Source organism: Oreochromis aureus, linkage group 18, assembly GCF_013358895.1.
Source record: "Oreochromis aureus strain Israel breed Guangdong linkage group 18, ZZ_aureus, whole genome shotgun sequence".
In the NCBI taxonomy this organism is placed as follows: domain Eukaryota; kingdom Metazoa; phylum Chordata; class Actinopteri; order Cichliformes; family Cichlidae; genus Oreochromis; species Oreochromis aureus.
This window is the reverse complement of record NC_052959.1, coordinates 18,561,418-18,576,346: the sequence shown is the minus strand read 5'-3', so window position 1 is coordinate 18,576,346 and position 14,929 is coordinate 18,561,418. Positions and strand designations below refer to the sequence as shown.

General features: G+C 42.7%; 1 protein-coding gene across 4 annotated transcripts in view; it reads right to left on the bottom strand.

Annotated features, from left to right (window-relative positions):
* The window catches only part of agap3 (ArfGAP with GTPase domain, ankyrin repeat and PH domain 3), a 119,922-nt gene that overhangs the window by 36,410 nt on the left and 68,583 nt on the right, over positions 1-14,929 (bottom strand). For all 4 annotated transcript variants that reach the window (XM_031737852.2, XM_039602194.1, XM_031737853.2 and 1 more), the window contains exons 8-11: positions 14,629-14,784; positions 9,614-9,697; positions 5,169-5,273; positions 3,239-3,410 (exon numbers count right to left, since the gene is read on the bottom strand). In XM_031737852.2, the coding sequence (XP_031593712.2) occupies positions 3,239-3,410; positions 5,169-5,273; positions 9,614-9,697; positions 14,629-14,784 (517 nt within the window). The remainder of the gene's footprint in view (positions 1-3,238; positions 3,411-5,168; positions 5,274-9,613; positions 9,698-14,628; positions 14,785-14,929) is intronic.

The window sequence follows — 14,929 nt, the reverse complement described above, 5'->3', positions numbered from 1 at the left end:
TTAGCGGGGAGCAGCTCTGCCTTGCTTCTCATTTCTCTTTAGGCCGGGCCGTCAGTGGGCTGATGAGCCGTGACGAGGCCTGACCCCTCCGTGGAGTTGTTGCCATTATGTACAAGTAGTGAGATAATGAAGCATTCATGCTAATGTGGGCCGAGCAACACATCATCTGCGGCTGTGTAATCCACCACCACCACCACCATCATCATCATGACCAACGCCCAGACGTCCCCCTTCGCCTCTCATACTGCGGCTCCTAGTCCAATCACATGTCACTCCAGCATTTGCATTCAGACTTATGCATTTTATACAATGATTTCATAAACTGTACGCAACAAATTAACATTAAAATATTGATTTTAGCCCTTGTGTATGACAGTACAGCCTGTATTATGTTTGGAAATGGACATTTTTACAGTTGCTTTCTTCTTCATTTAAGCTCCTTTTCAGCTTCCATCTGATGACGTCTATTTCTATTGACAAAACAGATCTCGATACAAACAATTAACTCTCACAGTGGATCTCAGAGGGATCCCCAGCAGCACTTCCGTGTTGCAATAAAGCAACTTTAGAGAAACAACATTCACTTTTAGATAATTAAGCTAAGCACATTTGGAATATGGGAGATGGTTTTCGCTTACCCAACAGGGTTGAGGGATTCAGACTAAAGAGATTGGGAAATATTTCAACTTGGCTGGTAGTGGAAACAAAAAAAAAGCCGAAGTTGTTACTGGCCTGTTAGTTAGGGAGTATGTGGCTCTTAGTTCTGTAGCACTATATAAGCTGGAGACAAATCATGGCGCAGAGCTGCGAGGGAATGGGCGAAACACTTTTCTCCTTTTCCTCCCTTGTGGTGAGCGCATCTCTCCCTCCCAGAGGATTGATTAAAAGTGACTGGGCCCATTAATACTTTGATACAATGTATCTGTCGCTGGTGACACGGCAGGACGCATGTTAACAGGGAGGATCATATTTAAAATGGTTCCGCTCAGCACCCAGCAAAGGAATTAAACCTGGCCGCTTGGCAAACTCGCGGGCGCGTGCGTTCCCACATTTACTCTCTGTCTTCTCAACCTCTCCTCTTCATCTTCCTATCTCCCCCCATCCACTCTGCCCCTCCTTCTACCGGTTGCTATCCCTCTTCTCCCAGTGATTATAAAGGTCTTTAGATCTAAGGAATGAATGAATTACCAAAGGCAAAGACAAGGCTTGTGATTTGGACGCTGTGAATGAAAAATTACCCCTTTGTTCCCTTCATCAATTGCATGTCTAATGAAATCAAAATCCCGATCGCATAATCAGAAGAGGGTCCTCCACCCGGAGAGAGACCTGATGTGATTTGTAACCTTTCTTTTCCTAAGTGGAGATTAAGGCAAATCTCTCTCACATTGTTCCCTGATGCAGACATAGATGAAAACTGAAAATGTTGGGAATTCATCATTGATGAGTCTTTTCCAAGAAACGATCATCAGGTGAAAACAACACTTTTGCGTTAACAACAAGAAAGAAAACAACCCAGTTGGTGGTGGGTTTTATTCGCCCCAAAACCTTATCTGGCCTGTTTTTCACCGCCCTTCGTCCACTCAGACGACTCTCCTCAACCCTGCACTCAAGGTCAACACTTTGCAGGATAACACAACCTTGATCTCCTGTCCTGCGCTCTGTAAACTCCTACATCTTTCTGCTTGTGACTGATTAACCCATTCAGCTGTGGCAGCACCTTGGCCACATTTGAAAGTAACCTGCCCGGACAGTCCTAACGGTCCCTGGTGGCCCATCTTTGGCACTGAACCCCCTCTCAGCCAGTTAGCTTTAGCCTGAATGATGGAAACACTGTGCCCATTTCACAGCTGACGAAGGACCCCACCTCCCTCCGGGGATCACTCTGCTAATTAGTATTAATTACTCTTAATCCTAACCCCTAAATCCAATCACGGGCTTCCTCTCTATACGCCTGCCAGACTCTCAGCAGCCTCCAGTGGTACTGCTTGCTGAGAGAAGAGCTCTATTTTTAAGCCTGAAGGTGGAAAAATCCTGGCACGATGCTCAGGACCAAACTGCTTGTTGTCACTGTGACCACTACAGTACCACAGAGGATGGAGAAGAAGTAGGTCAGTGACTTAAAAGACAACGATAAACAACTGTTCCTTAAACATGGTTGCAGCATTTGTTTGAACACAACTTGCGATTCCCTGTTCAGTAATATAGAGAAGTAATAGATTTGTCATAGATGCTCATTAAGTCATCAGTGTGTATACTGCACGGCAGCTAATTTGCATATATGAAACATACAGAAAGATAATTAACCTGTTGGGAGCCATTTTTGTGATTAATCGCAAACAGAGGGCAATATAAAATTAGTAATGTAATAAAAGCCTAATTGAGTAACCATTACATATTCAAGGTATGATTTATTTCTTCTAAGAGCCTGAAATGTATATATATGATCTCTCTTAACTTAAAAGTGTCCATGCTTTTAAATTTACCAGCATAAGTGAGCGTTATAAATGTGGCACTAGCCTCAATACCGAGGCTAAAATTGCAACTTTTATGATTAAGCTGGAACAGTAGACTATATAAATATACAAATCATTTCCTAATAGACTACATTTTGGACACTCCGAAGTCCAAAGGATGAAGTGGTGGTTGTACTATGGCTACAACAAAATAAAAATACTTAATGACTAGAACATGTTTTTTGAGATTTGTCCAAAACCACAATGATATAAAAAGTCATATAAAAAAAAATGAAAAAAGCTCGCACCACCATATTTGTAGTTTATCTAAGGGTGTTTTCACATGTTCAGTCCTGCACTTTGTTCCAGTTTATTTGAGCCCAAAGCTGAGTGAAAGGTGCAGCCTTAGATCTAGATGAGCAGTATGCATCAGGTGTGCCAGCTAGCTATACCAAAACTGCAAAGTGTGCCTCTCTTGATACATTAACATTAACATTACTAAGGTGTAGAAAGTTTTTAAACATAAAATATTAAATCTGAATCAAAGCTGAGCAAACTATGAGCTCCTCAAATAATTAGACTTTGCTCACATTTGTGCTCTTTGTACAGAAGTGCAGTGTAATGTAAGTGTAGTGGGTACAGAGGAGGGAGGAAGAGGGTGATAGCCTCATTCATGTTGTGACACGACACCCTAAAATTATTAATCCTGTGGTATCATAACTGTTTATGTGAAAAAAGAGCAGAAATTCTGCCCATTGGACAAATAATGAAGTGGGGATTCTGACCTGTGTTTCCTAAGCCCAGCTGCAAAGTGCTGCGGTCCTTGGTCAGCCCGTTGGTTTTGGGACTAGCAGTGGGGGCGACGGTGGCCACTGCTCTGGGCGGTCGCTTCCCAGGCACCTTAACCGTTGTCCTCAGCAGGTCAATCTCTTTCCCGTGCACATTCTGCATGTAGTCCTACAGGAAGTAATAAATAAGAGCATGACAACTGTATCAAGCAACCTACGCCCTACAAGTTTCCCACAATTTACCTACTTGATTACAGACTGTGGACCAACAAGAATCCAGGAATTATAGAAGAAAAACAAATTAAAAGACTATTCAATTTCCATCCCCATTAGTCACAACCCATCTTAGACCTTCCACTACGGCTGCGTGATAGTGGAAAAATGATTGTAAAGCCATTATACATCACCTGTGCCCACGCCGTCTCTCCAAATAGCGAGATGTTAGGCTTAATGAATGCAAACTGTCTCATTCTCTTTCAATTTGGCCATTTGATTTGGTTTAAAGCGACTGCCGCCCAAATGTGGGAAGCCAAGGTGAAAATCATTGGGCTCAGCAGAAAAAGATCCAGATAGAGGCGAGCTCGGCCTTTGCCGTCCCCCCACCGGCTCCTCTGCTTTATTACCGTGTCATAAAGCACTCATTTCTTTCCCAAGCCTCCTCGCTAATTACCCAGTGAGCGCTCTCATTTCATTTTATTGCTGGAATTAACAGCCAGATCGAAGCGTGCAAAGCTATTAAGATGTGTGATTAAGCCACATTCAATTAGTTTCTACAAACAATTTAATTGATGTAGCAGATAGAATTAACAGAAGGTGATTGTGTGGATGGCTTGGCTGACTGCGAAATTAAAGGTTCCCCTCTTTCACTCTCAGGCTGCCTCCCTCCCTCGCGCCTTTCCTCAATCTCTCTCTTCCCCCCTTTTTTTCTCCTTTTCTTACTCCTTCTCTGCTCCACTGCTCAAAATGAGCTTGAGCTAATGTAACTGTCAGCCTTATTTCACCTCCCTCTGTAAGTCAACAGATTCATAGATTCATAGATTGCCCCGATGACCTGTAATAGCTGTAATGATCAAGAGATAGCCTGTTCAGTCAATTACATACATCACTTTAGCCTGGCACCGCTCTACTAATAACTGCTTGTAAATTAAACCACTAACACACTGTCAGAGTAAAAAAGACCACACACAGGGTTCATGTCTAACCACTGGGCCCGTTTTCAAAGTTTGAGTTGTCTCATTAGAGACAAGATGCTGAAAATATCGCTCATTTCATGTGGCCGAATGATCTAGACATCCCGAACGCGAGACTGGAAGAATCAGAGAGTGATGGAGGGAATCCGAGGGCAGAGACGGGCATTTCTGAGTGGAGCACCGGGCTCTTCAGCTGTCTGCTGCCAGCCAGCCGAGTGTTTAAGAGGTATTAGCAGCCCAGCGGGACTCTGACAAAGATGGATGTGGGAGGCTGGTCAGGCTCTGCTGCCATGCGGTGAGAACCATTATAAATACAAGCCAGCGTGAGGCCTGGGCGCGGCAGGCACGCAGCAGCACAGCCATGTCTCCATTAGCAGACACCGTGGATTGGCACCACAGGGTGGGCAGAGATGACCACTAGGACACCCCGTTTTTTAATACTAAGCTCAAAGTCCCAGGGTTTACTAATATGGCCGTTACATTACACACAGCAATAAGTCTCTGTTGAGTTCATGTGCATATGTGGTTGCAATCCAGTTTCCTACAGCAATGGTGGCAAATGTAATCGCATCAAGAGAATCGTGCTCAGCGCTTGAAAAAGTCCTGCATTAAAAACCTCCAGCAGCACCCTCGAGTACAAACAGTGGTGTAACAAACCCATAAAGCCGAGTGGAAAAGAAATAGCAAAGGAAGGAGCAAAAGTCTGTGTGTGTGTGTGGAGGTGGGGGGGGACTCACATGTAAACTGGGGTGGTAAGTGAGGACGCCATTATCACACAGTGTGACATATTTCTTTTTCCACTCCTTGTTGAGGGATTTGCCACTTCGCTTCAGAAGGATTCCCTGTAAGAGACAAGCCATCACGGTGAGCATATGCTCCTCTCAGAGCAGCGCGGTCGATGATATGAGCCATTATGGATGTTAAATACCATAAAACAGTGCTGTTATTGTTATTACAGATTTGTTATTGCGCTTTCATGGAGAATTTTCTTGGAGGTACACCATAAAGCAAACAAACATCATATTAAATGACAATTATGAAACAGTATGGAAGTAATTACATTAAAAACATTTTGGAAATTACCTAACAATTGCAATTAATCTCTTTCTGTTATAGCTCGGCGGCTGACAGGTTTAATGAAATGCTGTTTTTGCTTCTGCGCCCTTTTGAACCTACAAAGCTGGACAAGTTCCTCTGCTATAGGGACCATTCAGGAACAGAGACAATCCAATTTGCCAGACCTCCTCCCTGCATTCATGCACATAACATGCTGAACTCTGGAAGACCCCTCAATCCCGGGATTAGAGAGTGTGATCTACCCTCTTCAAAGCACACTCATCTCTTATTCTATTCAACTTTATCTTCTGGGGCCTTTTAGGGCCTCACAAGGTTTCCTTATCTGTTGAGTAAATCCACTGGTAAACAATGGAGTTCCACTGCTGGAGGTGACCAAACGCCGCTGAGTGCAAGGGCCAGGAGGCTCTCTCTGAGGTTAAATAGTGAGGAGGGGCCTGCTTAATTAGGGGATTAAGCCGGGGCAATGTTTGTGCTTTTACAGCCCGACCCTGTGTGTGTGTGTGTGTGTGTGTGTGTGTGTGTGTGTGTGTGTGTGTGTGTGTGTGTGTGTGTGTGTGTGAGAGATGAAAAAAGGGGGGTCAAAGGGGTAGTGTTTTGCTAGTAAGGACCATCCTGCAGGCTTTAATCCTGATTAACACATCAGGAAGAGCTGACCCTCGGTGACCTGGGCACCAGGCTGTTTGCCGACAATCATCTTAATCCAGACCCTGATTCATCTGCCACGACCCTCCACCCCCCACCCCCACAAATGAATCCTGACTGTCCTGACAACTGGGCTGCACGCTGGTGCCCATAAGTACAGGCTTCATATCCTATCAACAAATCTGCATCTGAAATAATTGAATTTTACTTTACAGAGTAGAAATAACATTTTTATAATGAAAAAAAGAAAATCCAAATGTAAGCTTTGAAAAATGAGGGAGCAGGCCGGCTCTGTCAGATCGTGTTGCCGAAGCCTGTTGTTTATTAAGATGAAGTATTGCTGAATTACTTGTACTGGAATACATTTAAGAACCCATAAGGTTTCAGAGAAGATGAATCAAAATATGAGAACGATATTTTGAAACCATTTAAAGTTTTGATGGAAAATGAGGAGGGGGAAAACACAAGCCATTAAATTAAAATTTAAACTATATATATTTTTTAATGCTCAAAAGCAACTGTTAACTGTTTTGTAACTATTCATACTTGAAGAGGATTTTTTGTCCAGGAAGAAACTTGTGTCCTTTTAATCGATTAGTTGCTGACTGCCCGGGCTCTCTCTCAATATGGTCAATAAAAGAACTGTAAACACTTTTTAAATGTGTCTCTAATCATACAAAGTAAATGATGCTTTCAGAGGGCCTCTAGCAACTTTATAATGCATGTTTTACAAGCAAATATGTTCCTCATCTTGTGATCTTACTGAAGCATACACAAATCTATACACGCAATCAGTGTGGAGCTTCAAATTATTTATCAGAGCCGTGAAGCAGATCGATAAAGATGCTAAAGCAATTATGCGAAAATCTACACATGCACACTAATTTTTCTGTTATTTTATGTGAACAGTTGCCTATTACGACTGTGATAAATATCATCATAGATCAGGTCACTTTCAATAACTGGAAGCCTGACATACGATTTAATTGAATTAATCATCGGGGCTCTGTCTCAGATTGGAAAATGAGGTCTTTTATGGGATAGTGTGACATCACGAGGAGAGGTGCGGAGTCCAGTGCTTCCCCTCGACACTGGCATACACATGCGGGCGCGCGCGCGCACACAAAAAGATGAGTGTGTCAAGCTTGTGCGACATAAGGAAACGGGCCAGTCGTCAGACGCGCTCTCTGTGTCCACACAATTGTGATATCTACACAGAGGAGATAGTGTCTTTCTCTCCTTTTGTCAGATTACCAGGAGGAAAGCTGCAAACTGCCACTGTGGCTGACTGATAGGCCGGCCCTTTGTGACACACCAGGAGAAGGGAGAAAGTGTGTGCACTGGTGTGTGTGTGTCGGTGTACGCTGGTGTGTGGGGGGTGAAGAACTGCTGACGGCTCCTCAGCAGTGAGTGCATTGTTATCCTCACTCACTATTTTTATAGATGGAAGGGGGGGGGGGGGCATGCAATGTGTAATTTGGCCTGATGGTGTGAGGGGGTGCGGGGAGTAGTGGTAATTAAGCTCACATTGATACTTTGATCTCCTTGATTGTGCATTTCACTGGCCTGGAGATCAGCTAGTCAGTCCCCCCTCCACATGCCTCCCCCACCAGCACCACACACACACACACACACTCCATCCATCCCTCCACATCTGTATCTGAACTGCATCCCTACCCATCCAAAAGAAGGAGTGTTTTTTTTTCTTTAGATAAAGCATCGGTTCCTATCTTGCCAAAAGTTGCCGTGATACTCAGGGAAATTGGCTGCGCACTTTAGAGAGGAGGTCCCACTAATGCACGGGCTAAGACTGAAAGGGTTTACACTAAAGATTGCTCTGAGGGGGATTTCGTTTAATCTGTGAAAATCAAACTCCTGATCACCTGTGGACTAATGAGTGTCTGCAGGGAATTACACAGATCTACAAAAACGCAGCCACTTCGCTGAGACTTAAATTACATCTTTGTAGAACGGCCATCATGAAGTATTAAAAATTTTTAAAGGTGTTTTTAGCTGTTCTCAAGCTGCTGTGCTCTGATAGACCCATAATTTGAACTCGTATTGCTGAATAAAAAATTTAAAAAAAAAGCCTTATCTATTACACAAACATCTATCGTTGCCCACAGAGTGATCACCTCATAGCCAACTATATCTACTTTAAACACAAAGGAACATTTTTTGATTAAGAAAGCATCACCCTGCCATTATATCAGCTAGACCCAAAGCCTTGGCAATTTTCTCCCACAGGGAACGAGGAGGTCTGGCAAAACATTCAAAAGAAAGGACAGTGTCCTCTATCAGCTGCAGGTAAAGATGATAATACAGGAATGCTGACCTATTTTCAAAAGCCCTCATATAATCAGGAGTGATTACTAATGAATGTGCCATTTACTCCTCCTTACAGTCGGACCTTTAGAAATGATTTAGAAAACGTTTTATTCGGTGGTTCGCTGCTGTGCATCTGTTCCATTCACTGCAACGTGTGACTAAAACAAATATAATATAGGGAAACAATAAAGAAACACAGGCACAAAAAATCAATAAATAATAAGGAGAAGATTTTTTAAAACAAACCAATATTAGACTAATATTCCAGCAGTGTTTGTGGAATAATCATGTCAATTAAAGCTGTAGCATTTTTACCATCACCCAAAAAAAAATAAATAAAATGCCTCCATAAAAAATGTCTATTGGGACAATATATAGATATGAATGAATGAACAAAATATTAGTTCAGCACAATCAGGTGGAGTCAGTGGTTCAACTATAGGATTATTGCTCACAGACGTTGCTCACTGGATTGGAGTCATCTACAGTTGACTGACATGTTAAATACTCAGACTGACCCTAAATAATGTTCTTAGATCCAATAAATGTTTGTTTAGTAGCCACAGTCAAAACAAGATATATCCTTTAAGGAACTGTCAGCTGAGGAAAAACACAAAAATCTTTATTATACATTAATAAGCCTTAAACTGTGACCTGAAAATTGCAGTACACAAAGTTTTTTTAAACGATGGTGCTTTAAACATAATCTATAAATTCATAGGTGCTGCTCAGAAAATCACACATCAAATATTAACAAATGAAATGTTTAAGTTGATTTCTTTTTTCCTGACAGATTGTGTCATTTCCTGAGAGCAAAATGACTCAACAATGGTCAGATGTAACCAAACTCATCAATTCTCCAGGGTTTAAAATCCTGCCTTAGTTTTTTGGAAGTGTACACTTTGATAGGTGTGTGTGTGTGTGACTTCCATATCTTAGTGGTAGCGGTGCCTGCTTGTAAAGCATTTGTTACATTGGGTTGTGCTGCCATCTAGTGGATTTTGTAGCATATGGCCTTTCTCCAAAATCACTGAATATAAAATTACTTTAAACCTCTACTCAGACCAAAGAAGCCATACTTACCACAGGAACTGTGGGAAATGTAGTTTAAAAAAAGGTTAGTAAGACTGCTTACCTGTTTGATAGGTATGGCCCTTCCACTGCCTATGCTGTCTGTTTTACTGTCAACGCTCTTTGCTTGTTCACTGGCTTTCCGTGACTGCAAGGAAACAAGAAAGTCAGTCAGACACTGAAGCGACGCACAGAGCACGAGATGGGAGCCGTGGGGGTGTGAGGAGGATTTGGGTGGGGTCGTGCGTGTTGGGGCGTGTGTGCGTGAGGGCAAGAGACTGGGGGTCAGAGGGTGTTCGGAACATTTGCTGTAAACTAAGCGTTGCAAAATAAAAAATAGTCTCAAAAGAAGCTTCAAATTAACAGACAAGCAGACCAGCGGAACAAACAGCATTAACACCGACGTGCAAGTCAAAAAAAATAAGAAATTTAAAGAAAAATAGAGACCAAACCAAGACCACACTGGACACATCTCAACACAGAGGAGACCAGAGACGACCACACATTGAGTCATGACTCAGCCCTGAAACCCTTTGGTAGATCCTTCCCTCTGAGACCCAGAGCGGGCCCTTAGTGGACCTGCAGACCACCTGCTGCTGTACCCACTGCAGCATCAGCTGTGCCTTTCACATAGTCAAATAGTAAGTGCTTTTATAGCACGATCAATATGTTAAACGTCATAACAGGTTAGAAAGGAAAGAAAGGAGAGTGGTTATTTTTCTTTCTCTCTTTTTTTCTTTAAAAAAAGGCTTTGGTAGTATTTCTTCCTCCAGCCTCCAGCCTGCAAAACCTAGAAGGACACAAAATCAATCTGCCAAAGTCAGACAATTTAAGTGTCAGAGAAGTTAAAATACATCAGCATTAAAACTCCCGGGAATGCCTGTGGAGAGGGGGGGAAAAAACCCAGTGGTACAGCGACTGAAACTTGACATGAAACAGTTTAATCATAACCTTCCCACCCCAACACAAATAAAGAGATGAGGTACAGGTAGGGACAGACATGAGTGTGTATGGTCTCACTCAGAACATGAGAGATGTCCAGTCACCAATGGAAAAGAGGTAGTCTGAGTTCAAGTAAACCAACTCTGGCGTTTATATTTTTTTCCAACATTTTATTTTTTTTTATGATGACTTGTTTAGCTTCTATACAGACACCATACAAAGCAAGTCACAAAGTCACTTCAAAATATTCAACAGATTGAGCCAAACATTGCAGTTCCCACAAAATATAGGATGGACAGTTATTTCATATATTCCTTATATGTATGTACTTTTTATAGAGTACCATTGTAAATAAAATACAATACAAGATATACAGCAGTCTATATTTTTGTCAATCCATTCATGATAGAAAAGCGATTATGCAAGAGTTCATAATCTCTGTACCAAACCTAAACCGAGGAAAATGAAAATAAATTAAAAAATAAATTAAAACTGAATCTGCAAAAAAAAAAAAAAACCCAACCCAATAAATTAAAAATAAATAAAAGAAAAATAACTGTTAAGTTTAACTACATTCATACAAGTCGGTGCAACCCAGTTTCATTTGTTTTTCGTATATTATGCCTCTGTATTACCTCAACACCCTGACGATCTACACTAGTTTTTATGAAGGCCTTCATAAAATTTACCCCAAACTGCTTTAATCTAAAACACCTCTGTGCTAATACCTTTAGATCACATTTTCAACATCCATTCAGTACTTCAAAACGTCCTGGAAAAGGAGAGCGAGTCAAATAAAAACAGACCAAATGAATCGAGGAAAATCTAAAAGGAAAAAAACAACAACAACAAACAAACAAAAAAAGAAAAACAACTTGGCACCTCTAGTCCTTGAGTCCTCATTTATGGCAAAAGGCAGCGTGATGTCATGTAAGGAAAAGGTTGTGTCCTTTAGGTGGCTGGGTAACAGTTCCAAAAGTGACTCGACTGTACAGCATGTTTTTTGTTTTTTGTGTGGCATGTCTGAATGAGAGCACGGGGGAGTGAGAAGAGGGTGGGGCAGGGCAAAAAAGGGGGTGGATGGGGCATTTCCACAAGAGTCCCTACAGTTTGTCTCACGCTGTGATATTAGACAGTCTACTCTGAGTGCACTCAAACACTTGAGTGGACTCGACTTTAGGTTGCATTTGACGCAAAGTCCTACGTTTTCCACACGTTCTACGCATTACCCGAAATGCAATAGGGCACTGAGGGTAAAGCAGCAACAAGCTGAAAGTCCTCAACCAATAATCTCCTCTCTATCAGGACTGGCAAAGCAGGGGGACTCTTTTTTTTTTCTTTTTTTTTATTTTAACCATCATGCTCTTCTAATTCGGAAGGAGTTGGAAAGCCCTTTTTGTTGAAGAAAGGTTGGAAACAGAAGCACAAATCTGCAAATATTAAAAAACAGTGTCAAATGAATATTGTTTGTGTTGTTGTTGGAGTTTTGTTTCACACGAGAAACAAGTTCAGGGACTGAAATACGGAATGGAGAAACACTGAATGGCGCACATTAATAAATGGGTCGAATGAGTGATGGAATTAAGTATAAAAATGCTGTAATATTCATTTATATTCCTCAATAGTGTGCTTTTCAACACAAAAAGGGGACAGACAGCCTGAAGACCTCAGGAAACCACAGACAGACTACAAAACACATTGTTTAGTTATTGACTATGGAAGCACTAGGAAAGAATAACGTGTACTGTGCTGACACCTAGTGGCCAATGACAGTTATGGTGGAAACTGGCTTGAAATGATTGTGGTTTGGTGATTTGTGAGGGTGGTGAAAAGACGGAGTGATAAGATCTTCTGATGTAAAGCTTTGAGTTTTATTTACTTTTAAAAAAAATCTAAATGTACTAATGCAAAGCACTGATCTATTTCAAGGGGCTTTTTCTTTTTAAGTAAACCATATCTGGTATATTTGGAGCAGTATTATCTAAGTAAACTGCACAACGCAAAGGATTTTTCTTCATTTTTAAGAGTCCCAGTGCCAGTGCCATGATTGTGACATGTGTTACTATTATCTCAGATTTATAACAGGACTGGACCTCGTATGTAGTGACTAGAGAGAGTCTAGTGTTGATCTGCCAGAGCTCGTCTACCGATGACATTAAGGCATTTTTCTGGAGAGCTTCTCTTGAGGCCTTCTGAGATCTGCTTTACAATCTACTCACCCACTTTCGAGATTGTGCCTGGCAACCTGCGATCTACCGGCAGAACTTTTTGTGAACTTGTAACACAGATACCAATTTCTTTTTTAAGACGTGCAAAGCTAGGAAAGGAACATCCTCGGCATTGTTGTGTTGATGAAATATTTTCTCTTTCTGCTGTTTTTCGTAAAATGGCAAGGAGGTTTTTGCAAAGCAAGTCTTCCTCTCCTGAGCCCATCGCTCTCTTCGAGTGTCACTGAAGAAATGTCGACATCGCCCCGTCAACTTTCCGTCCCTTCCTCCTCCTCCTCCTCCTCCTCTCTTCCCTCCCCCTCCCTCCTCCCTCCCTCGGCTCGCTGCTCCTCAGAAGGTCATGAGCTGAAACTCCCGCTCGGCTTGCCACTCTGGCACCCACACTGGGTAGGTGGCGTGCTTCGGCATCTCCATGACGCGGACGGGGAGAGGCTCATTTCTCTGGTGGACATGGTTAGTCACTACCTAGCGGGGGGGAAGGGAGACAACAAGGGGAGCTAGCACACAGCCTGTACTGCTCGGTGGCCACAAAGCCTGTGGCTCCCCAGCAGCTGGGGCAACAAGATGAAGGCGGTAGGACAAATAGAGGAGGGGAAAGGATAGATCGGGGGGGTTAGAGAAGGAGTTGGTTAGAAAGAGAGGAGAGAGGAAATAGGAATGAGATGGGAAAAAGGTGACAGCAAGAGGTGAGAGGGAGGTAGATTGGTGAAAGAAAGGGGATATGACTGGGAGGGAGAGGGAAAGGGGTAATCTCACATAGCCTGATCTCTGTCTCATAAAGCTCAAAAAGTTCTGCAGAGAAAAAATTGAAAACTTGCATACAAAGATGGCATGTGAATGAGACACTGGTTTCGCAGGGGAATTCGTTTTCCCCCAATTCGGGATCATTAGAGAATTGTTTGTATTGATTTTAAAGCTTGCTGATTTGTACTTTTTTGCAGACCTCCCTGAGCTTAAGGAGGCCCAGGTCGGGCTACACGAGTTTAGGAAAGACTTAGCAGCAAAGAAGAAGGCTGGGAAGAGAAAAAGGGGGAGAAGGGGAACAGGCTGGGTAGAAGAACATGGCAGAGGCTACAAGTAAAAGACAAGCTTAGGACAGCTAAGGAAATTAGAGTGGTTAGTGCACACATATGCTATCGGTTAGGGCAAAGGGCAAATGTGACAGGACACGGGGTAAAGAGCAGGCAGACAGGGGTGTCGGGATACTGGTGTGGTAGTTAATCTTAGCGATCGAAATCAAATGTAAAATGGGGACTCAGCAAGTTGATTAGTGGCCAGTTAGAGCACTTTCTGTCTGAAGCAGGGGTGCTAAGGGTGCCAGCATGCATTATTAGCAGCGTGTAAACGGGCCACAGGTTGGCTGGGATTTTAAAGTTTAGCTTGATCGGGGCAGGAGAAGTGGCATTGGCGGTTTTGTCGCTGCCGTCTCTCCCCCAAAAGGGAAGTCACTGCAAAGAAAGAATCTAGCAAAAATAAGAGGGGTAGGGGGAGGGAGGTCAAAGATTTAGACAGCGCAGAGGGCCCAGTTTGTTATGGGTGAGATGAGGAACTTAATTCATGTGCACTCACTACATCCAATTAGAAAAGAAAAAGGACATGAAAAGAGTTAATGTTTTTCTTCCACAGTGTTTATCTTTGATATTTGCTTTAAGGTTTCATTTTATTTCTTTATTTTTTTTTATTTTTTGGTGCATTTCAGGGATTTAATGAGATTTATTTTGTCTTTTTCTCCTTTGCCCATTGTGCTGTGTGAACAAGACACTGTCTTTGCCTGCATCGGAGGCAGGAGAGGTGGCTTTTTTATGCATTTTGAGCTACCTGTCTCCCTCTGGTGGAAAAAGTGCGCTCAGCAACATGCCTCCTAGTAGTGTGAGTGGGTGTTGCTTTGCATCAGCTGTCGCATACTTACTGTGAAAATGTTGGAGCGGCGCTTTGACTGCTTGCGGATGGGCGTGGGCGTGTTGGAGGCAGCGATGGTCTCAATGCGCATCTCCCGCTGACTTATGCTGGGGGTGGAGGGAACGGAGGAGGAGTAGTCGCTGAATGCACCCCCACCATTGGCCGCCTGGGGAGCGAGAGAGATTAACACGAACCGACAGAATCAGAGGAAAAGCAGGAGGAAAGAGGAGGAGAGAGGATAGTAAAAAGAAAAAAGGAAAAGAAAAAACAACAACAGGGGAGACAGAACCAGGTCAATTGAGGAAAAATAT